This window comes from Caretta caretta, chromosome 8 (genome assembly GCF_965140235.1).
Source record: "Caretta caretta isolate rCarCar2 chromosome 8, rCarCar1.hap1, whole genome shotgun sequence".
In the NCBI taxonomy this organism is placed as follows: Eukaryota; Metazoa; Chordata; order Testudines; family Cheloniidae; genus Caretta; species Caretta caretta.
The window spans coordinates 76242066-76266352 of NC_134213.1; the positions used below are offsets into that span (position 1 = coordinate 76242066).

At 43.6% G+C, this 24287-nt stretch overlaps 1 protein-coding gene across 1 annotated transcript in view; it reads left to right on the top strand.

Annotated features, from left to right (window-relative positions):
• The first annotated feature begins 1936 nt into the window (after window positions 1-1936).
• HFM1 (helicase for meiosis 1) overlaps window positions 1937-24287 on the top strand; it is a 108101-nt gene continuing 85750 nt past the window's right edge. Inside the window, 6 exon segments of the mRNA XM_048861119.2 lie at window positions 1937-2270; window positions 2708-2823; window positions 5828-5887; window positions 10495-10542; window positions 12061-12131; window positions 22064-22196. Of these exon segments, the coding sequence (XP_048717076.1) occupies window positions 2200-2270; window positions 2708-2823; window positions 5828-5887; window positions 10495-10542; window positions 12061-12131; window positions 22064-22196 (499 nt within the window). The 5' untranslated portion in view covers window positions 1937-2199.

Here is a 24287-nt window from a genome sequence, read left to right on the forward strand (position 1 = left end):
CAGTTCCTAAGCCTGCCTATTTATCCTCAACCCCAGTAAAACCCAGAAAGGGGGAAACAACAAGCCACCATTTATCTCTGCCCACTTCATGCAGTGGGTCATCAGATAAGAGAACAACTCCAGGCATCTCCTCCTTCCCAGAGAAGGAGCAGAGAGGAGGACACTGATGCCCAAATCTCCCGTGGCGGCGTGGGACCCCTTTTGGAGAGGATCTTCACATCCCAAGCAAGGTCTGCAACTTCCACGCTACGCCTCTCTCTGCCTGACCAAAAGAGGTAAAGAGAAACAAGTTCCCTCTGCAGAGCCAGCAGTACCAGGGGCGGGCGGAAGGAAGCAGCTCACCACCAGAAACGCCATGCCCAAGCCCCCGCTGGCAAGAGGAGAGGCAAAGAAAACGCAGCCCTCCATTCTTCTGCGGGGTGCCGCAATGTTAGGGATATCCTCCTAGTCACCGCCTCCTCCCTCTCGAAAGCGAGTGATTATAAAGGTGGCACAAGGCGTGATCTCTGAACGGGATCTGCTGAGGGGAAATTCAGGCACGTGCCCCAGCAGACCCGCCCCAGCGCAGCCCAGAGCGCCCCGGAGGACGATAGATTCCTGAAGCGGCGAGCTTATCAATCGATCATCCGGCCAGCTTGGCTGGTCTGTGAGCCCGAGGCGGGAGTGGGATCGATCGAACCTTAAAACGCTCGCGCGCTCCGTCCTTGCCCTAGTTGACGCCATTTTGTGCGGTGGCGGGAGAGGTGGCCGGACGAGGTATGATTCGGTTCCCCTCGTGACTGGGGGTCGGGGCGGAGCCGATGGCTGCGCTGTCCGGGAGTGGCCCGAATGATGTCACCAGAGTTCCGAAGGCGAGAGAGTCGAGGCTCCTTTCACCTCTTCGAGCAGCGTCATGCAAAGGCTCCTCAGCTCCCCGGGCTCTGCTCCTGGGCCTCGGGAGGGGTGGCTGCGCCTGCGGCTATGGGGCCCGGCAGCTCTGTAGCCCAGGGGCTCTGGTGACCGCTCTGTTAAAGCACCAGGGCCCCCAGCTCCTGCAGGCAGACTAGGCTGTCACAGTCAATGGCAGGCATCGTTTGTGTGGGGGATGGCGGAGCCCCGCATGGTGCGGTGTGTGAGGGTTGGCCGCCGGGGGAGGGGGTGGAGTGGGTGGCCTCCTTCCCCTACGCTGCGGAGAGTTTACATCAGTGGTTCTCAAACTTTTGTACTGGTGATTATGGTTGCCAGCTTTCTACTCCTACAAAACCAAACACGCTTGCTCCACCCCAGGCCTCGCCTTTTTGTGAGGCCCTGCACCGCCCTCACTCACTCCATCCCCTTCGCCCTCTGTCGGTAGCTCTGCCAACTCTCACTTGCTTATTTTCGCCAGGCTGGCTTAGGGTTGGGGTGTGGGTGGGGGTGAGGGCTGGCTGAGGGGGTGCAGGCTCTGGGGTGGGGCCAGAAATGAGTTCAGGGTGTAGGAGGGGGCTCTGGGCTGAGGCAGGGGGTTCAGGTGTGGGAGGGGGTGAGGGCTCTGGGCTGAAGGTGTGGGTTCCAGTATGCAGAAATGAGTGTTCAGGGTGCGGGAGAGGATTCTGGGCTGGGGCAGTGGGTTAGGGTGTGGGGAGTGAGGACTCCATCTGTGGATGAGGGATTTGGGGTGCAGGAGGGGGCTGCATGGTGGGGATGAGGGGTTTGGAGGACAGGAGGGGAATAAGGACTGGGGCAGGGGGTTGGGGCACTGTGGTGAGGGATCTGGCTGGAGGTGCAGGTTCTGGGGTGGGGCTAGGGATGAGGGGTTTGGGGTTCAGGAGGGTGCTCTGGGCTTGGACCGAGAGGTGGGAGCGGGATCAGGGCTTGGGGCATGGGAGGGGGTCAGGGGCGCAGGCTCTGGGTGGCGCTTACCTCAAGCAGCTCCCCGAAGCAGCGGCATGCCCCCCCTCCGGCTCCTATTTGAAGGTGGAGTCAGGAGTCTCTGTGCACTCACTGCCTTGTCTGCAGGCGCTGCCCCTGGCCAATGGGAGCTGCAGAGCCAGTGCTTGGGGTGGGGGCAGCATGTGGAGCCCCCTGGCTGCCCCTACACGTAGGCGCCAAAGCGGGGACACACATACACATTTTATTTGGTTAGAAAGCTTTCTCTGATCTTTGCATGTATGTATATATACAACACAACTTTGTGCAGTGTTTTACAGTGTAATGAGAATTCATGTCTGATCTTGAGCAATGCTGAAACCTACAGCCACTGTCTTTGCATTGGATAATTTATTTTTTGAAAGACCAGATGCAAATCAAAAGTAAGTTTGTTGAATGATGTACTTTACTGGTTCTCAACCTTTTCCATATCTTGACCTCATGTTGCAACAGAGAAACGTTTTGGAATTTCCCCTTCCCCTCTAGCTGTAAATAAAAAAAAAAAGAGAGAAAGAAGGTGTGATGCTAATGAAGGTTGTTAGTCCCAAACTGGGAACACATAATATTCTGAAATATTGGTTAAAGTACACTGAACAATGTTACTTTGTGCTTGTGTTTATACTGTATACAGTATGTACTTCTAAGACCTGGACTAACAGAAGTTTTGTCTTAAATTTACTATGACTTTTTAAAAAAATGATTATTTATAGGGAAAGGAACAATCAATATGGTACTTATAATTAATAACGTTAACATACATTTGGTGTGTTGGTGGGAAATGGTTAAGGAATACTTTTATCTCATGTACCTTTGTTACAAGCAGATATTTAGAACATGAAGAGCCAAAAAATTGGTATCTTGCACCTGCTCCATCTGTTACTGGAATTCCAACCACTCAAGAGTTACAGAAGGAATGGGAAAAAAATAACTGTCTAGGTAAAATGTTTGATATTCATTTTTAATATGAAATACACTGGTGCTCATGTGAAGTATTATAGACATGTAATTTAGAAAAATAATAGTTTGGATTCTGAGGGATGAGCGTGCTCTTTTTGTTGTTCTGGTGGTGCAAAGGAAGTGAAAACCAGGCACGTCCTCTCTGCTGAGCATTCAGAGCCTTTACTTGAGGGGTTTCATGGTGGTTATGCGCAGCCTCTGGTATAGAGGTGTGGAAGGTGGTGGTTTGGAGGAGAGCAGGGCATGACCAGACTCGGTTTACTTTGGATTGTGGTAAGGTGCCATGGGAAGGAGCTGTAAGAGTATGATGGCCCACACATCAGCCCAGAGTTCAAGAAATGCAAAGGTGAGGTGGTATAAAGCCACCTTTGCCCTTCTGCTCACCACGGACCCCCTCTGGTTATGCCTTCCCAATTGCCCCACTAAGGAGGCACAGCTTAGAATTTGACCTAAAGATTTACAACGAGTAATTATTTTGAATGAGTGTCCAGGGTCTCTACCAGGAGAAAATTTTCTCCTCAGATTCTGGTGTTATACGATCACAAAATAAACTTGTACAATTCTCAGCTGCTGTGACTGATAGGTTCTTTTTTTGTTTTGTTTTTGTTTTTGTTTTTTGAATTGTGGTGCTAAGGCCCGTTTCTTCATATGCTTCTGTACATGAATAATCCTATTAAACTCAGTGGCACTACTCATTGAATAAAGTTACGTACATTTGCAAATGTTTGTGTTTAACAAGCTTAACTGGCCTTTGTATTTTTCACTTACAAACATATGACATTGACATTAATATAGGATGGCGACAATACTGGGCCAAATTCTGCTCTTCTTACTCATTAATTATACATATACCCCAAAATCTCAATGACTTCATTGGGAATTTTTAGTGTGCAGGGAATACGGGAGAGGGTTCATAGTCTTTAATCTTACTAACAATTTAAGGATTGCTCCATTGTGTCAAAACCCCTTAGTTTACTTCTGGCTGTTATGCAAGCATTGGAATAGAAGAAACAACCAACAAAGAAGTCCTTTAAAAGCAATACTGGCGAAGATCACAGGCTGAATTAGCCTCTGCGTAAGTTGGGGGATATGAAACTCCACAAGATCCCAATCCTGGCGTTTCCTCCAAATTGTTTTGCAAGAAGGAACGGGTTGACAGAAGTGGATCTGTACTCCTGAGTCATTGGTGTGATCAGAATCTGTACATACCTTGGGATATCTAGTAAAAGCCAAGGCTGTCTGTGTGGAAGCCCTGTGCATGCACACTTGTTCCCTCCTGTGACTCACACCAGTCATATTACTAAATTACGGTTTGCAGATCTCCTGCAGTAGCCTGGCATCTTTCATATGTGTGTTCAGTTTTTTGCAGTGAGAGGGTAATGTCTGATTCCTCCAGAGCTGCAAGATTCTTATGTATGGGGCTTGAAAGGTCTTGGTGACCAGGGGAAATCTGTCTTCCACTTGCCATGTAGTTTTGAGTTTTCTACTCCATTTTGTTACCCTCTGTTTTATGTAGCAGAGGGTAGCAAGTAGCCCAATTTATGTCGGTTTTTGATACATCTGCATTGAAAGACAGTATATATAATAGGGTACCTAAAAGAAAATAGCACTGTCCATACGGACAATATATGTGAACTTGGTCCTATTTTATGCAGAGATTTAATGCACTGACTGAATATTATAGAGGGAATAATGTGTTGGCTTTTATAGATGAGACAGAGTCAGAAGTTTATACCACATTTTAAGAGGGCTGTTGAAGAACCAAATAGTAAATCATCAGTATCTGTCCATTTTGACATGACCTATAACAAGCAAGAAGTACTTAAGTTTAGGAGAGGGAGATAAGTCATTTGCAACATGAAAGTCTGGAATTGGTTTCTTCTTTTCCCTGTTCTGACCACAATAAAGATAAAAAATGAAATCAGGGCTTGTCAACAACCTGGTAGAAATATTTCAGAAAATAAAATATTAATTAACTTTCAAAAAGATAGTGATGATGAAAGTACCAGCTCAACATTCAAAAAAAGGTATGTGTTTCTAGTCAATTATCATAATTCATCAACTATCAGAATCATATTATTATTTTAGATACATTTGTCAAAGACTGAGTTTTTGATCCTTGAAATGAAAGTACTTAATAGAGCTCCAGGCACTAATGCTATTATTCTCTTGCATGTAATTAAAAACAGATATTTCCTCCTGGCAATATTTTAATACCTTAATTAAATTTGCCCTGAGCTCAACCCTTCTACAAGAAAGTTAAGCATGGAGTAGATTTTGTTATTTTAAGGAAATTACTGACTAACAAAAACACCCCTAGATGAATGTAGCACTAACTTGTTTATAGCTGTATGAAATTGAAAGCCAATTGGAAGACTAGGAAAAACAGCCCTCCATGCAGCTTCATTGCTGTCTAAGAGGAGAGGTCATACATATAAACCATTCTTCTTTCATGTCCAGCTATTCCCAGTCCTCAGGTCTTTAAATTTCATTCTTTCATCTGTGCAGTAAGTCACAATCTAGCATTAGAATCCAGTATTTATTTTGCATGACAGGATAGATGGGTTTAATAGCCTGTCCATTGTGATTCAGTTCTTAAAAATCTGGCTAGAAAAGAGGACTACTTTCTAGGTAGACAAATTTCAGTTGGATCAAGCAAACTTAGACATGCTCATGAGAAGAAAAGATTTTGTTTCCTACTATTTGTATTGTCAAAAAAGTGTATTCTTTGAAAATATTAGGACAATTGTAATAAAATATATGAAATCTCTTATTAAGACTTTTGACGCTTATTTAAAACAACTAATTATACATATGCAAATATAGATTACAAAGACAGTTCTGTGACGAAGGAAGTTGACATTTATTGTAATACAATTAAAAAATATAAAAGATGAAAAAAGTTATGGAAAAATAATCATAGTATGTAGATATCTCAATATTCAGATTTTGGTGTAAATGATGTTTTTTCCACTTCTTGAAGATGGAAAAGAAGTTAAAGTACAGTCATTTCCTGATGCTTCAAAGACTTTTGGCGTGGAAGGTAATTATAATTATTCTTTGTAATATTTCGGAAAAAATATTTACTACACTCTTGATGTGATATCTGTATTAATAATGTATATTCACGCTCTTAGATGAAGAGGAATTCAGGATATGTACAATAAATGTTAAAAATATTTGGGTAAGATGAAGTAATGAGCAGATGGTGAAGGTTATGTGTAGACCACCAAATCGGGAAGAAGGAATTAACTAGGTACTCCTAAACCACAAAAGTCACAAGGGCTTATAATAATGAGGGACTCTTATTTGTACTGTGACAATAGCATACTAGGTGCTTGACAGGCAAATATATGAAGACAAGGGGGTGGGATTTTAAAAAGCTCCTTAGTGTAGTCAGTGAAACTTTTGTTCTTAAGTCACTTAAGCACTTTTGAAAATCACCTGATGTCTTTGTCCCAAAGAGTTTGCAATCTTAAAGCCTGGTTCTTTGAGGTGGTAAACGCTTTAATCTTCCATTGAAATCAACAGGAATTGAATGGTGGCTGCTGAATAACTTGTGGACATGACTCAGTACCTCAGTGGATCAGGCTTTACAAAGAAAAAGAACAGTGAAAAGGAAGCAGGAGAAAGTAGTGTGACAAAGTATTTTGATAAAATAATAAAATGTGAGCCTTGTAGATTTTTATAATTTTTGTTGATTTTTTTTAAAAATCAATAAACTAATATCTTTTTAAAATACTTTCAGTTTTAGATTTAGATTTCAGGGAAAGGACTGTGTCTTTCTCTGTGTGTGGACAGTGCCTGGCACACTGGTTGTTAGTAGAATACAAATCATAATTAAAAATTATATTGATAGTAGGTCTGTCAAGTGATTAAAAAAAAAATTAATCGCGATTAATTGCGCTGTTAAACAATAATGGAATACCATTTAAATATTTGTGGAGGTTTTCTACATTTTCAAATATATTGATTTCAATTACAACACAGAATACAAAGTACACAATGTTTACTTTATTTTTATTACAAATATTTACACTGTAAAAAACAAAATAGTATTTTTCAATTCACCTAATATAAATACTGTAGTGTAGTCTCTTTATCGAGAAAGTTGGACTTACAAATGTAGAATTATGTATAAAAAATAAATGTAGGCTTTAAAGTTTTACATTGTTTTATTTTTGAATACAAGTCCACCTGAAAGTGAGAACAGGCATTTGTATGGCACTGTTGTAACCGGCATCTCAAGATATTTGTGTGCCAGATGCGCTAAAGATTCATATGTCCCTTCATGCTTCAACCACCAATCCAGAGGACATACATCCATGCTGATGACAGGTTCTGCTCAATAACAGTCCTGAGCAATGCGGACTGATGCGTGTTCATTTTCATCATCTGAGTCAGATGCCACCAGCAGAAGGTTGATTTTCTTTTTCGGTGATTTGGGTTCTGTAGTTTCTGCATCAGGGTGTTGCTCTTTTAAGACTTCTGAAAGCATGCTCCACACCTCATCCATCTCAGATTTTGGAAGGCACTTCAGATTCTTAAACCTTGGGTCGAGTGCGGAAGCTCTCTTTAGAAATCTCACATTGGTACCTTCTTTACGTTTTGTCAGATCTGCAGCGAAGGTGTTCTTAAAATGAACAGTGTGCTGAGTCATCATCCGAGACTACTATAACATGAAATATATGGCAGAATGCGGGTAAAACACAGTCGGAGACATATAGTTCTCCCCCAAGGAATTCAGTCATAAATGTAATTAACACATTATTTTTTTAACGAGCGTCATCAGCATAGAAGCATGTCCTCTGGAATGGTGGCCGAAGCATGAAGGGGCATACGAATGTTTATCATAACTGGCATGTAAATACCTTGCAATGCCATCTACAAAAGTCCCATGCAAATGCCTCTTCTCACTTTCTAGTAACATTGTAAATAAGAAGTGGACAGCATTATCTCCTGTAAATGTAAACAAAGTTGTTTGTTTAATGATTGGCTGAACAAGAAGCAGGACTAAGTGGACTTGTAGGCTCTAAAGCAGGGATTCTCAAACTGGGGGGTCATGACCCCTCAGGGGGTCGTGAGATTATTACAGGGGGCTGCAAGCTGTCAGTCCCCACATAAGCTGAGGATCCGTCTGTCAGCCCTGCAGAGGGCTGACTGAGCCCTTCAGAGCTTGGTGGCCAGAGAACAGCGACTGCTGGCTGGGCACCCAGCTTTGAAGGCAGTGCCACCCACAGCAGCAGTGCAGAAGTAAGGGTGGCATGGTATGGGGGGGGCCATCACAGCCTGAAATATTTTCAAAGGGTGTCCCATCAAAAAAAGTTTGAGAACCCCTCCTCTAAAGTTTTGCATTGTTTTGTTTTTGGGTGAAGTTATGTAACAAAAATCTACATTTGTAAGGTGAAATCTTTGTCGTGAAAATGCAATACAGTACTTGTATGCGGTGAACTGAAAAATACCATTGATTTTGTTTACAAATATTTGCACTATAAAAGCGATAAAAATAATACCAAGTGAGCAGTGTACACTTTGTATTGTGTTGTAATTGAAATTAATATATTTGAAAATGTAGAAAAACATCCAAAAATATTTAATAAATTTCAATTGGTAGTCTATTGTTTAACAGTGTGATTAAAACTATGATTAATTGCGAATAATTTTTTTAATTGTGATTACTTTTTTTGAGTTAATTGTGTGAGTTAACTGTGATTAATCGACAGCCCTAATAGATAGTTAATAGAGAATCATAAGCCTTTCTTGAAAAGTAGGATTTAAAGAGGTACTTGGAGAAGATGTTGGAAGTATGAATGGGAGTTATAGGTAAAGGGGACTTCATGGAAGAAGATGGACAGGTAAGAATAGTTGAAGGAAATAATGGGGATATTGGCTATCTAATTTGGTTAGAATTTGGTTGGATCTGAGTTACTACAGAGAATTCTTTCCTGGGTGTCTGGCTGGTGAGTCTTGCCCACATGCTCAGGGTTTAGCTGATCACCATATTTGGGGTCAGGAAGGAATTTTTCCTCCAGGGCAGATTGGCAGAGGCCCTGGGGAATTTTCACCTTTCTCTGCAGCGTGGGACAGGGGTCACTTGCTAGAGGATTCTCTGCACCTTGAAGTCTTTAATCCACGATTTGAGGACTTCAGTAGCTCAGACATAGGTCAGGGGTTTGTTACAGGAGTGGTTAGATGAGATTCTGTGGCCTGCGTTGTGCCGGAGGTCAGACTAGATGATCATAATGGTCCCTTCTGACCTTAAAGTCTATGATTCTAAGTGAGGAAAAGGGTAGACCAAAAGGTGATGTTAGTAGCTGGGTCAGTAGGAGACAGTAGACAAGCAGGTAAAAACTAAGCTATGCAGGACCTTGAAGTAAAGACAAAACTTTAGGGTCTGTCTTCATTACAAGCCTAACCATGCATGGCTATCTGACATTATTAGGGGTTTCTATGTTCTAATATTTATTTTTGTGTGGTTTGCCAACTTCAAAAAAGGGCTAAGAAGAAATATGTGAAGAGTCAGTTTGAATCAGAAATACTGATTCTACTGTAATGGAAAAACAACATAATATAATACATCGGTGTTAAATCTAATGCTATTTGTAGAAACATTGACTTGCAAAATTCACACTTCACTGGGGCAAAATATAAATGTTTCAGTTATTGTATGTACTTATTGTATAAGTCTTTTGAAAATAGCAGATGGATGTAGACTCCTTTCCTGACTGCAAGAGACTTCAAAAATTTCACCGGATGCTTCTGTATTTTGTGGTCCCTTATTACAGGCTCTTCCTTTTGTATAGTACCTACATTTTTAATCTTAGTACTGATACAAATGCATGTTCACATGATAGGATGGCATAATACATTTTAATGTACGGCTCTGTTTTGTAGTAATTTGTGTGGCTCATAAGCCCTTTCTACACCTTGGTGCTATGAAGGAAAGTATAACTTAAAGACAATGTGGTCTTAATCCTGTAGCCTTTCTATGTACGTAACCCCCATTGAAATTACGGAGCGTTATTCATGGAAGAATAAAGGATTGGGTTGGTGCATAAGGGCCCATGAACAGGGACACTTGTGGAAAAAAGATACAGAATAGTTGAAAGCTTCAGAAGGGCATAATACTCAAGACATAGTAAAATGTTAAATCCTTATGTAAAGGAAACCTAGGAAAATAAATAAATGACCCATTGTGGTTGCATCAGGGAAATTTTTAAAGGCTTGTAAATTAAAAGGAAATCACATAAAACTGTACAAAAGAAATAACAGAGTTCAATATAATGTGATAGGAATGATAAATTCACTAAGCAAAGACACAAAATGAGCTATAATCAATAAAGGATGTTAAGGGGAATGCATATTCAAGTACCCCTTACAGTAACAAGTGACTGACAACTACTGCTAAACCCTCCATGACAGGTTTGTGACCTTCCCATTACCCACAAGCTGTGGAAACCTGTACAGATCCCTCCTAGTGACAAGCCCATGACTTCCCACCCAGCTGTCAAATCCTCCCTTATCATCCTGTGCCCAATTACAAGCCTGCAACTCTCCAAAGGATGTATATACAAGATTTAGGAAAATAATTTTTAAAGGTTATTGGTAGAAACAGTGTCAGTTTTTATAAATTTGGTTTTGTTTCTTTAGGAACTGTAGAAAAAGATTTGGGGTTTTTGAGGGCTGTTACAGAAATCCGTATCCTTTTACTTACTGTTACTGGCTTACAAGTTTTATGTTTTAAATGTATTTTACGGTATTACTTTTGATTCCCAACAAAATCTGGGAATCAAAGGGTAAAATATTCTTTATGCTTGGTACCTCTAAAACATAGTGAAAATAGGACAATGGGATGATAATTAATCATTCATTGCCTGAGTAATTTATTCTTAGATCATGTACTCATACTTGTTTATAAAAGTGATACATTTAAAATATCAATATAAAATACAGGTACTTATCTAATTCAAATATAAAACTTCAAATAAAGCTGAAGCAAATTAGCATACAGATGTGTTTCACTTTTGCCATTTTTGGTTCTTTAATATTTGTTTTCTAATCCTCTGACACACTCCTAGGCTAAACATTTTCAAAAATGGGTGCCTAAAATTAGGCTTCTCAAATCCATATTTAGGCAACTAAGTGACCAGACTTCAAAAGCACTGAGGTGTCAGTGGATCTAATGATATAAGTGAAAGCTCCTGGATGCTGAGCTCTTTTACAGGCAGGTTGTTACATAACCTTAGGTATCCATTTTTTAAATTCTTGGCCCTTATTTTCCTAAACACTCAATCAGCATTACATACTCTTCTTTACTTGGTCTTTGATTACTCTTACATATTGATTGATGTTTCCTTTTCTTGTTTGGTGTTTTCCTTCAACTAGTTCTCAATAAAAACAATATTGAAACAACTAAACCTGTTGTTTTTGTTTGAAAATATACAGTAACAATAACAGAACTGTATATACTAATCAGAGCTGAGCAAAAGTATTTAAAATTTCTGTTAGTTTTAAGAGACTGTATTTGAACCCCACATATGTATTTTTTAATTGGACAGTACCTATGCGTTCTTGCACTTTTGCCCCCTTTTGGCTTTTCTGGGCAACCTCCCCTCTTTTGTGTGTGTGTGTGTGTGTGTGTGTGCATTTGTGTTTTGTGGAGAAAAGTAAAGAAGCATAAAGCTACATATACAGAATAAAGAAAACAGCATGACATTCATTTATGTTATGTATTTTAAAAAAATAAATGTGAGGTAGAGGTTTTGAAACCTTGTTTTTAAAAAACGTTAATCAGTTTAATGCTTTTGAATCTGAAATGTGTTCGTTCTCTCTCTCTCTCTTCCCAGAGCAGGCATGGACAGGCAGTGAATACTCTACTTCACCCTGCTATCCATGTTTTGTGGAGTAAAAGAGAGTTTGTCTTTCTTCAAAGGGACCACCTCTAAGGATTATTCTGTTTTCCTTTTAGTTCTTAGTCTCTGCCAATACATTCCTAAAAGTTACTGATGTGGGGGTTTTGTAAAGTGGACTCCTGTCCACAAAGAATTGAACTGAAACCATCAAATCATTTGAGTTACATTTTGGAAACTGCTTGACATGTTTGTAACAGTGGAAATTCTTTATTTAGGTTTTAATAAAGCAGCTATTATTTTCAGTTAAAAGAAAAGAAAGATATGTTTTACGTTCTTAACTGAATGGTTTGAATATGATCTTAAGCTGCTCAGTTTAGAAATATTTTCAAGGAATTCCCATATTTTAACTACATACAGTCCAAGGCTTTGGATGATGTAAGTAAAGAATATTTCTTAATTATGTCTGCAGATAGTATTTAATATATTAAATGTTAAATTGAAGTACCATTTTGTTATTTACAAGTGTTACTAGATAAATTGTTAGTGAGGTACAGAGTATTGCAGCAGCACACATTTCAGGAGCAGGTAAGCAGAATAGTAATGCAGCTCATCTAGAAAAAGGTCCAGGATTAAATTTCTTTATCCATTTTGAGTATAATATTCTTGTAAATTGTGATTTCCAGAGTAGTTTCACATGTGGACTCATAAGAATGTTTTTTCCCAGAACAAATATCAAATTTTGAAATTAAAATTTGGGAAGTCGATAACACAGTTATGTCTCAGGGAAGACCGCCATTTAGAATATACTTTCTTATCCAACATCTAGGGTTCTTCATCATTTAGGGAGTCTTGAGGATTTTCCAATTTTTCCTTGCTTTTATTCTCCAAACCTCAAGACCCTAAATTGAAACAACTCATGGAATATAAGGGTTGGAAGGGACCTCAGGAGGTCATCTAGTCCAACCCCCTGCTCAAAGCTGGACCAATCCCCAACTAAATCATCCCAGCCAGGGCTTTCCAGCAGAGGAAGACTCTATAACAGGTTTTGCAGTCTTGTGGTTAAAATGAGCAGAGGGGTTTGCATTGGAGATTTAGGTCCCAATTCAGTGAGCATTTTAAGCATATGCTGTAAGATGGATTGGAGTCTTAAGGGATAGCCATGCAGAACTCATATCCATTAGTTAAAATTTTCTTCAGAGCAGCTGATAAGATTGTTTTGCCTCTGCAGACACTAATCTTACATTTAAACTCGCTGCATGTGAACCTTTAAAATCATGGGGATTGTTATTCTTTTTACATTTGCAATCTCTTTCCCCTGTTTTTTTCCTCCTGTTGAAGTGCATGTCTATTTTATCCATACCAGTTAGATGGCCTGTTGCTCAGTAAGAAACCCTTGTTAATTAATACTGAGTCTAATGAGTACCTACAAGATATATTACACACTTTTTTTCTTATAACTTTCATGAAAATCAACCTTGCTTGTGGCCATGCTCTGCCATTATTCTGCATACAGTACTCCCATCAAATTGAAATCAGTGGAAGATTGCATAAAAACCATTAGTTCTTCTTTGAGTGCTGTCTCTGGGTGCTCCACTTAAGGTGTCGGTGCATCCTGGTGCTGTTGACTGGAGATTTTTGGTCGCAGTGTTCGGTCAGGATGTGTGTGCACAGAAGCTGTCTCGCGGCGCCATTGGAGTCTTGTCTAACATGTGCACAGCCCAACCCCTTCAGTTCCTTCTCAACCGTCCTCAGCTGAAGACTTGGGGCAGCGTGTCAACTTCTTCCCCTGTAGATAGAAAAAAGAGAAACTAGTTAGATACCTTAGATAAGTTAGTTTATAGTTCATAATAGTTAGTTCAAAAAAATTTTGTTTTCCTCTTTCCTTGCTCCTTTTCAGAGCAATTTCTGAAGCATGCCTCATTCCCCCAGGCTTTAAAAGATGCGGCTCCTGCAGCGAAGCAATGTTGAGGTTGAACAGACGCTCGCTGTGTGTGAGATGTCTTGGTGAATTGCACATATCCCAAAAGTGCGTTTGCTGCAACAACCTGAAGATGAGAGCAACTGGGACCTTTGCCTCAAGATGATCTTAATGGAGAAATCATGACTACCAAGCCCAGAAATGGGCCACCAAAAGCCCTGCTCTAAAGGCTTTCTGACCAGGTCAGAACTGACAGACCATGGCTCGATCCTTTAAAGAAAAGAGGTAGCGAGTGTCAACCTCTCTGCAGAGGGAACCACATAAAAAGGAATGGTCCTCTGCGAGATTGTTACCGTTGGTGCCGATCACCAGCTTGAGTCAATCACCTCTCGAGTCAGCACCTCCTCCATGGCACCAACTATGTCAGCACGGAAATCGGCACCAGTACCGATCATGCTGCCACTTCCGGCACTGACAATGAACTCTGGACCACCAACTTCATTGGCACCACCACTTCTGGCAGCACCAGCTGATATAACCACAAAGGGACCACCGGTACCGACAAAGGTGAGCCACAAGGCGCTTGCACACTATTCAGCTCCTACAAAAGTCACATCTTTGGAACCCTCAGCACCACCACCATCGCTAAGTTTCCTGTAAGCCGCACGGCTGCACAGCAGCCTATTAAGCGCCGCGTAGGCGCTCAGAGAACTCGCCCGCCCGGGACCTGCCATGGCCAGGGGAGGGGTGTCCTTCCTCCAGCCCCAGAGCTGCCACAGCCGGGGGACAGGAGCCCTTCCCCCAGCCCGAACACAACCTGGGCCTGCCGCAGTTGGGGGAGGGGCACCTATTCTGTAGCCCAGCCCCGGAACTGCTGCGGTGGGGAGAGGTGCCTTCCCCCCCACCAGCCCAAGTGCTCCTGTGGGGAGAGAGAGCTGGAGGGAGTCCTCTCTCCCTGCTGTAGCCCCAGGGCAGCCTGCACCCCAAACCCCTCATCCCCAGTCCCACCCCAGAGCCCACACAGCCCTGCACCCTAACCCTCTTCCCCAGCCCTGAGCCCCTTCCCACACTCTGAACCCCTCGGCCCCACCCCCACCACATGAATTTTGTTATGTGCACCAATATGGAAGTGGTGTGTCACACATCACCTCCATATTGGTGCACATAACAAAATTCATTCTGCACATGTGTGGGAAAAATTAGAGGGAACACTGCTCCATCAGCACCAAAGCAATTCCTCACACAGAGGGATATCTCGATATCTTTGGTACCCCTATCACCAGTTCTTCTCGGCCCCGACAGATCTCCCCCATGAAGCATCACTACACAGGCCGCATCTCCTATAGCACCGTCGGCACCAAGTGACAGGGTAGATGAGATCAGGAGAAAGGGGTCTTCTCACCACAGCACTCCTCTCCTACTCACCGCAGACCAATTGGAGGAACACTTACGGTGGCTTTTGACCCTCAACAGCCCACTCACCCATGGTATGGACAACCCTGGATGTGTTCCCCATGCAGTGGCTGCCATGGGATCAGTGGGCAGCATATAGAACCCACTATGCCAGAACCTCACTGCCACCCAAAGGCGAACTTAGATCTCCTCCACTATCCCCAGTGATTGCAACATCCATTGCCCCAGAGGATATAGCAGAGGAACTCGAGGAAGAAACAGGTAAAGAAAATGTATCGCCAACTCACAGCACTTCATTTCCTGATGAGGCTGTTATGCCACCTCCACCTACGATGGTGGATGATTTTAAACAGTTTCAAGAACTGTTTAAGAGAATTGCGCTGAGCCAGGACATACCCATTGGAAGAAGTCTAAGAAAATCAGTATAAATTGCTTGACATTTTGCAAACCTCGTCGTCAAAAATTGCACTTCCAGTAAATGATGCCATTCTGGAACCTGCCGAAACGGTGTGGCAGATGCCAGCCACCATCCTGCCTGAATGTAAAAGGGCCAATTGAAAATATGTGCCAGCCAAAGGAATGGACTTCCTCTTTTCCCATTTGCGCCAAACTCACTGGTAGTTGACACAGCAAACCATTGATCCAAACAGCCTCACTCTAAATTCTCACCTCTCAATAAGGACCATAAAAGACTAGACCCCTTAGGAAGGAAGGTCTACACATTGTCCACTTTGCAATTTACAGTCACTAACCACAGCGCCCTCCTGGCAAAGTATGACCACAACAACTATGGGAAGCTGTTCGAGTTCACAAATGATCCTCCCAAGGACAAACAAACACAATTCAAGACCCTACTAACTGAAGGATAATTGGTGTCCATGACTGCCTTACAGGCTTCCCTGGACATTGCTGATACGACAGTGTGTACCACAGCCACAGCAATTGTAATGTGCAGAGCCCCTTGGCTCCTGTCTTCTGGCATCCCAGAAGAACTGCAGCTCAAGGTGGAAGACCTCTACTTTGGCAAAGAAAAACTATTCTCCTCTAAGATTGATGAGGTGCTACACTTCATGAAAGACTCATGTGCAGTACTCTGTAGGCTGGGCTTTTATATACCGCTTGCTAAAAGAAAGCAACCTTGCTAAAAGTTACCAACCTTATCACCATTTTAGGGACACACCATTTAATTGTCAGAATCCCAGACCTTATGAAACCAACAGATAGAGAAACAGACCACAAAAACGTCAACCATCACAACCCTAACCAGTGGTGTCACAACCACCGCCTTATAAACAGCAGTTTTGAATTGTTGGTCAAGGGTCTGAATGACCTCAAGACAGCGCCACTTTGCCCATTTGGCCATTGGCTGAGATCTTTTTAGCAATTATGGAAGTCCACCACAAAGGACCGTTGGGTCCTAGAGATCATAAAATTGGGCTCTGCCATCCCCTTTATTTCTTGCCTACCTACCCAACCTCTTTCCTGTCCCTCTTCAGGGACCCTTCTCATGAGCACCTCTTAAGGCAGGAAGTAAATCCTCTACTGCAACTAGGTGCTGTGGAACCAGGACCTATGCAATACAAGGGAAGGGCTTCTATTCCCAGTATTTTTTGACCCAAAAGGAAAAAAACTGCAAGTTAATCTGTTCCCAGAAATTCAAGATGGTCACATTAGGCACAATAATTCCAGCGCTGGAGCAGGGGGACTGGTTTTCATCCCTCAACCTACAAGACACATTTCCCCATTACCGTACACTCAGCACACAGACAATTCGTCTGCTTTACAGTAGGACATGAGCACTACTAATACAGCGTGCTCCCATTCATCCTGTCCACTGCTCCAAACCCCTTGTGGTCATCGCTGTGCACCTGCATAAGCAAGGGATCATGTTTTTCCTTTTTCTAGACAACTGCCTCCTATAAGGCCCCACTCCGATAGCGCTGACAGAAATCACCCAATGGACTACTGCCCTCTTCCAAACACTAGGGCTGCAATTAAACATACAAAAATCGACATTGATGTGCATGCAACAGCTAGACTTAATTGGAGAACACCTTGATTCAGCTCAAACTAGAGCGTCTCTACTACAGAACAGATTTCTGTAGATAAAAAAAATCTCATAGAGATAGTTTAGACTGCTCCACGAATCACATCAAGAAGCTGTCCACAGCTGCTAGGAAATATGGCAGCCACCACATTCGTGGTAAAGCATGCCAGACTACACATGTGCTGTCTCCAAGGCTGTCTGAGTTCAATATACAAACCCATCAAACACAGCCTGAACAAGACCTTAACACTACCTCCCAGAGTCCTAGAATCCCCTCAGTGGTGGACAAAGCAGGAGAATCTCTGCTCAGGGATCCCCTTTTATCAAGAACCTTCCTCAATAATTATCACAACAGACATCTCACTGATAGCTTGGGGTGCACACCTGGATCGTCCTACAATCAAAGGCAGATGGTCAGCAGTGGAGATACATCTCCATATCAACTTACTAGAACTGAGAGCAGTACGGAACAGCAGCCTCCATTTCCTTCAGCTCATAAAGAAGATGACAGTACGGATGATACATGCAATATTGCATGTATGTTCTACATCAGTCGACAAAGGGAGAGTGCAATTCCATTCCCTCTGTACTGAAGCCATAAAACTATGCAACTGGTGCATTCATCACCACAGTGACATCTCAGCCTCCTACCTTCCCAGATGTCAAAATAGCACAGCAGACACTCTAAGCAGACAGTTCTCCCAAGAGCACAAATTGGAAATAAATCCCAAAGTCCTGCAACATATATTCCAATGATGGGGTTTTTCCACCATCAACCTATTTGCAACATCACCAAATCACAAATGTTCGCTGTTCTGTTTGAGAGCGGGATTAGGCCCTTGATCCTTAGAGGATGCCTTCCTCAAATGGAACACAGTGCTCCTATATACATTCCCACCAATTCCACTAATTCCCAGAGTCCTACACAATATTCAGAACGACAATACCAAAATCCTACTGATAGCCCCGATGTGGCCCAGACAGTCCTGGTATCCTTCTCTGATGCGCATGACAGTTTGTGCTACATGAACTCTCCTGTTGAGATCTGATCTCCTCTCACATGCCAACGGTGAAATCATCCAAACCGAGAATCTCCATCTGAAAGCATCGCTCCTTAATGGTTCCAGCAACACGAATTATATTGTTCGGAGCAAGTCCAACACATGGTATTGAACAGCAGACATACATCCACACGGAATACTTACCTACAAAAATGGAAAATATTTTCCATATGGAGTCAGAACAAACAATTCACTTCCACCACTACACCACTATCACTAGTACTAGAATCTCTCTTAGAGCTAAAGAACTCCAGACTGTCTACAAGCTCTAAAGTACATCTCGCAGCGATCACCACTTCCCATCATGAAATCAATTGGATTCTTGGTATTTGCTCACCCGACCACCAAGGAGTTTCTCACTGGCATACAGAATCTCTACTTAGAAGAATGCCAACCCATGCCCACTTGGGATCCAAACCTAGTTCTCAAAGGCCTAACTAGACCACCCTTTGAACCGCTGGCCACTTGTTCCTTGCAGTATTTGTCAATGAAGGTGGAATTCTTTGAGGCTATCACCTCCGCAAGATGGGTAAGTGAGTTAGGTGTACTAGTGGCCAATCCACCATATGCTGTCTTCTTTAAAGACAACATCACGTTGCGACCTCACCCAAATTCCTCCCCAAAATAGCATCATCCTTCCATATCAACCAATCTATTAATCTCCCCACATTCTATCCCAGAACACACGGAAGCATGTAGGAGGCCATGTTACACACTCTAGACCAGGGATAGGCAAACTATGGCCCGCGGCGGATCCGGCCCACAACCTGCACCACGTGGCTCAGCCGCGCTCTAGGCAGGGTGCTTGGTTGGGGGCTGGACGTGGTTCTTCCCTGCTCTGGCTCGGGAGCCGCACCATGCGGCTTGGCCCTGCTCCGGCCGGGGCGCTGGCTCGGGGGCCGCACCATGCGGCTCCTGGAAGTCGCAGTAGGCCCTGCTCTGGTTCGTACGCCTTCCAATGGGAGCTGCAGGGGCGGTGCCTGCGGATGGGGCAGCGTGCAGAGCTGCATTGCTGCTTCTCCAAATAGGAGCCAGAGAAGGGACATGCCACTGCTTCTGGGAGCAACTCAAGGTAAGTACCACTCAGAGCCTGCACCCTCTGAGCCTCTCCGCAGGCCCCAACCCTCTGCCCCAGCCCTGATCCCCCTCCCACTCTCCAAACCCCTCGATCCCAGCCTGGAGCACCCGCTGCACCCCAAACCTCTCATCTCCAGCTCCACCCCAGAGCCCACACCCCCAGATGGAACCTGCATCCCTTCCCGCACCCCTGCCCCAGCCCTGATCCTCCTCCTGCCCTCCAAACCCCTTGGTCCCTGCCTAGAGCACCCTCCTACAGCCCAAACCTCTCATCTCCAGCCCCACCCCAGAGCCTGCACCCCAACCCCAATTTTTTGAGCATTCATGGCCCACCATAAAATTTCTATTCCCCGATGTGGCTCTCGGGCCAAAAAGTTTGCCCAACCCTGCTCTAGATATTCGAGCAATAGCATTTTACCTGGATAGAACAAAGTCTTTCCTCAAATCTGTGAGGCTCTTCATCTCGACAACAGAATGATCTGAGGGCTCAGCTATATCTGTGCAAAGACTATCTAAGTGGATCTCAAGCTGCATTTACTTATGCTATCAAACAAATAAGGGAGCCACCAAAGGAGATCAGATCCCATTCTACTCGCTCCATGACAGCATCCATAGCTTTCCTGAACAACGTACCAATCGCAGATATCTGCAAAGCTGCTACATGGGCCTCAGAACATACACTCTTTAAACACTACGCAATTACACAAGACTCCCGAGCTGATGTCATACTAGGCCTAATGGTCCTTTCCTCTAATATGCATGTAACTCCAAAGTCCCACCAACCATAGGAGTCACTGCTCTACAAACACCTGAAGTGGAACACTCACAGGGACAGCACTTGAAGAAGAAGAGAAGGTTACTCAACTTGTGCAGTAACGGAGGTACTTCGAGATGTGTCCCCCTGTGGGTGCTCCACTACCCATCCTCCTCCCCTGTACTTTGGAGTCCTATACAAGGACTCTGTGGTAGAGAAGGAACTGAAGGGATTGGGCTGTGCACATGCTGGACGAGACTCCAGTAGCCGCAAGACAGCTTCTGCAATGCACATTCGGACCAAACACTGCTACCGAAAATCTCCAGTCAACAGCGCTGGGACACACTGACACCTGAAGTGGAACACTCACAGGGTCACACATCTCCAAGAACCTCAGTTACTGCTCAAGGTGAATAACCCTCTCTCTTTATGATTTTAAGTAGTTCATGAATTTGGCTTAGTACTTTTAATCATGAAATGATTTAATTACAAAATAATACAGTTCATTTAGCCTCATATATCATAATAATAGTCACTGCAATTAGCTGTATATTATAGAAATATTATGTTGAACTACAGAATATAGTTACTTATTTTTTATCAACTGGCCGAGCTTGTAAGGCCTGATTCATCTTGATGACATTTTTCTGATTTGGATGTAATTTGATAACTCCTGAACATTTTATCTAATCAATTCTAAATTTTCAGGGCATATCATAGGCATCCATGGGCAGAACCCTCTTAATTTTGGTGACTGTCAGAAAACTAGAAGCGGAAAATGGGGGACACACAATGCTCCTGGCATCCGATTAGTGATTTTTGATTAGCTAGCACCTTCTACTATCTCTCTAATTGTCTATAGATCAAAGACCTATTCATTTTAGTTCTGCCCATCCTCCTAATACAACTTTAAAATGCTGACACCCTGAAAGAGAAAGAAAAGGAGAATAAGAATATTGGAGGGGAAGGGGAAATGGGGAGGCATGGAATGGTGATACATGCAGAATCCCAGGCATGGAGGGTGGAGTAAAATGAGGGACCCTGGAATGGGGGGTGCACAAAGAGCCGTTGGGGTAGGAGAAATGGGGGGCACACAGAATCCCTGGTGGGAGGAGAATGTGGGGGAATAAGTAATGGGGGACTGAGGGTGCACACAGCGCTCATAGTGAGAGATGGGCGCAGGCATCTCTGGTAGGGAAGAGAATTGGGGGCACACAGAGGCCACGGCAAGAAGGAGGGGATGGGGAGGTTCAGCGAGTCACTAAAATAGAGGGGGATGGGAGGATGGCATGCAGGTAGCTTGTGTGGGAGGATGTAGGGTTACAGGAGTTCCTGGTGAATGTAATGAGCTTGTTCTACGGAAGCAACAAAGTGTGCAACTCCCTAGTATAAAAATAGCAAGCAAGTTTTCCAACACTAATTTTCAGCAGCAAAAAGGTAACTGTTTTCCTTGATTCAAGTAAACTTAATGAGTCTGCTGAGAAACTTTCTTTTAATATTTTAAATTAATATGTGCCTAAATAGGGAACTATGTTCACTTACTTTCTTTTTATCATATTTGTCTCCAACAAGTTGTTTAAAACTCAGAATTCTGTTAATGTGGTCTTTTTACCAGTATAGGCATTAATAGATACAGAAATGATAAAAAGACTACAGGAATGTCTTTGAAATTTTTATAACAGCAAAATTAATACAACCTTATAATGAGCCTCTCTTTGCTAATAGTTGAACGCTGACAGTGGTCTATTTGTACAGCAGTAATTTGAGTCTAGAGACTGGCATTTCTGTGTTTGTGACTAGTACTTCACTACATCATAGTTATATGGTATCTCTTTAATAAATATTTCAATGGCAGCAAGAAATAGAAAAAGACATTCTTTTGCCATTATTTAAAGTTAAAGTTCTCCTCTAATACAAAGTATCTATCTAATCTTTAGAAAAACCATGGTGTGTCATACCAGCAGTCATTCACTGGTACATATATCAGTTTAATAATCCTTCCTGTGTAATTTTTTTCCTTCACAGTTCTGTCAGAATGTATGAATAGATACATTTGAATAGCTTCATTATATTTACTGCTTTCTAATTCTTTCCTAGATTCTTTACACAGATAGGAACTTTGTGATTTGTGCTCCGACTGGTTCTGGAAAAACTGTAATGTTCGAACTAGCTATTACAAGGTTACTAATAGAAGTGCCGATGCCTTGGTTAAATATTAAAATTGTCTATAGTGAGTATTATGCTAATTTTAAACAGTTAATTATTAACTAGTAGCAATGATAGAAAATTATTTCAACTTTTACATTTTGTTATGTACACTTACTGGTTACATTTAGTAAGCTTGAACTTAAATACGTGATGACAACTAAGGGTATGTCTACACTACCTGCCGGATTGGCGGGCTGCAATCGATCCAGCGGGGATTGATTTATCGTGTCTAGTCTAGATGCGATAAATCGACTCCTGTACTCTAGTGCCATGAGAGGCGCAGGCAGAGTCAACAGGGGAGCGGCAGCAGTCAACTCACCGTAGTGAAGACACTGCAGTGAGTAGATCTAAGTACGTTGACTTCAGCTACGTTATTCATGTAGCTGAAGTTGCGTAACTTAGATCGATCCCACCCCCAGTGTAGACCAGGGCTAAATGAGGCCTACTTCATAAAACTTATGTATTATATTGGGGTTGTTGTTATAATCATGTATTTGTATTACCATGGCAACTATTATTATTATTCTTTGTATTGCATACGTGAGATTGAGATTGGGAATTTATTAGGCTCTGCATATACACGTAGTAAGACTGTCCCTGCCCTGAAGAGCTTATAGCCTGAACAGACAGAGGCACTGGAAATGCTTTGCTCAGTGCTGCAACCAGGAATAGAACCAAGGTCTTCTGAATCCTAGTCCATTGGTCTGTCCACTGGACCACGAAACTGCCTTCCCATTAACCATTTCTTCTTATCTAATCTATAGGACAAAGCAGGCAAGGTTAAGAGTTATTTGCATTGATTTAATTATAACAAAAATAAAATGTAATTAGTATATTTGATGGTAGTGACATCTCTAGATCTGTCATTCTGTTTTTCTTTTTGGAGAAAGGAATTTTGTATCTTCATGTAGATGAAATGAGACTGGTGATTTTTTTCCCCTACCCTTGATTTGTCCACATTGTAAAGCCATATGCAGTTTGGTACAATTCAACATATTTTGGTAGTCTTATCTTAAATCAGGGGTCGGCAACCTATGGCACACGTGCCAAAGACCGAACGCGAGCCGATTTTTAGTGGCACGTTGCTGCCTGCTGGGTTCCAGCCACCAGCCCTGCTCAGCCTGCTGCAGAACCCAGGCCAGCAGCAGGCTGAGCAGGACTGGGGCCAGGACCCCGGCAGGCAGCAGCGTGTCATTAAAAATCCTGCACGCCCTGGCCTGCTCTTCTCCCCCTCGCAGGGAGTGGCGGGGGGAGAAACTTGGTCCTGCTGGCTACTACTGCAAGGCAGGCAAGGTCTCCCCTCCCCCGCCTCTTCCCCCAGCATGCTGGGTTCCTGCCTCTCCTCCTCTCCCTCCCTGCCACCGATCAGCTGATGGCCCTTGCGAGGGAGGGGGAGAAGCCGAGCTGCAGTGCACTCGCCGCTTCGGGGAAGAGGCGGAGAAGAGGTGGGGATGGGACTTTGGGGAAGGGGGGTGGAATCAGGGCATATCCCCTCCAGCCCCCTGCCATGAGCCGCTCTGGGCAGGGGGCTGGGAGCACCCCCCCACCCCATGTCCTGACTCTTGCACCGCCCACATTCCCACCCCCACCCTGAGCACCAAATGGGAGCTCGTGCACACCCCCCCACATTCCCACCTGCACCCCTTGCACCACATGGGAGCTTCCCAGCTAAACACTCCCCACCAAACCTCCTGCCCCAACCTTGAGCCCCCTCCCTCATTCTAGCTCTTGGCCAGGCCCTACACCCCAACCCCCAGCCTACTCCTTCACCCCCAGCCCTGTGCTCAGTGCACTCCCACCCTCAGCTCAGTGCAGAGAGAGAGGAAGAGAATGGGCTAGAACCAGGGAGAAGGTAGGTACCCACTCTATGTGGGCAGGGCCAGGATCCCAGATCAGCAGCGGGCTGAGCCGCTAAGCCCACTGCCAGTCTGGGGTCCCGGCCGCTGGCCCCGCTCAGCCCGCTGCTGGTCTGGGGTTCTGGCTGCCAGCCCCTTGCCAGTCTGGGGTCCCGGCCGCTGGCCCCGCTCAGCCTGCTGCCGGCTTGGGTGAACGCAACCCCAGGCTGGCAGCAGGCTGAGCTGGCCAGCAGCGTAAGATCAGCATTTTAATTTAA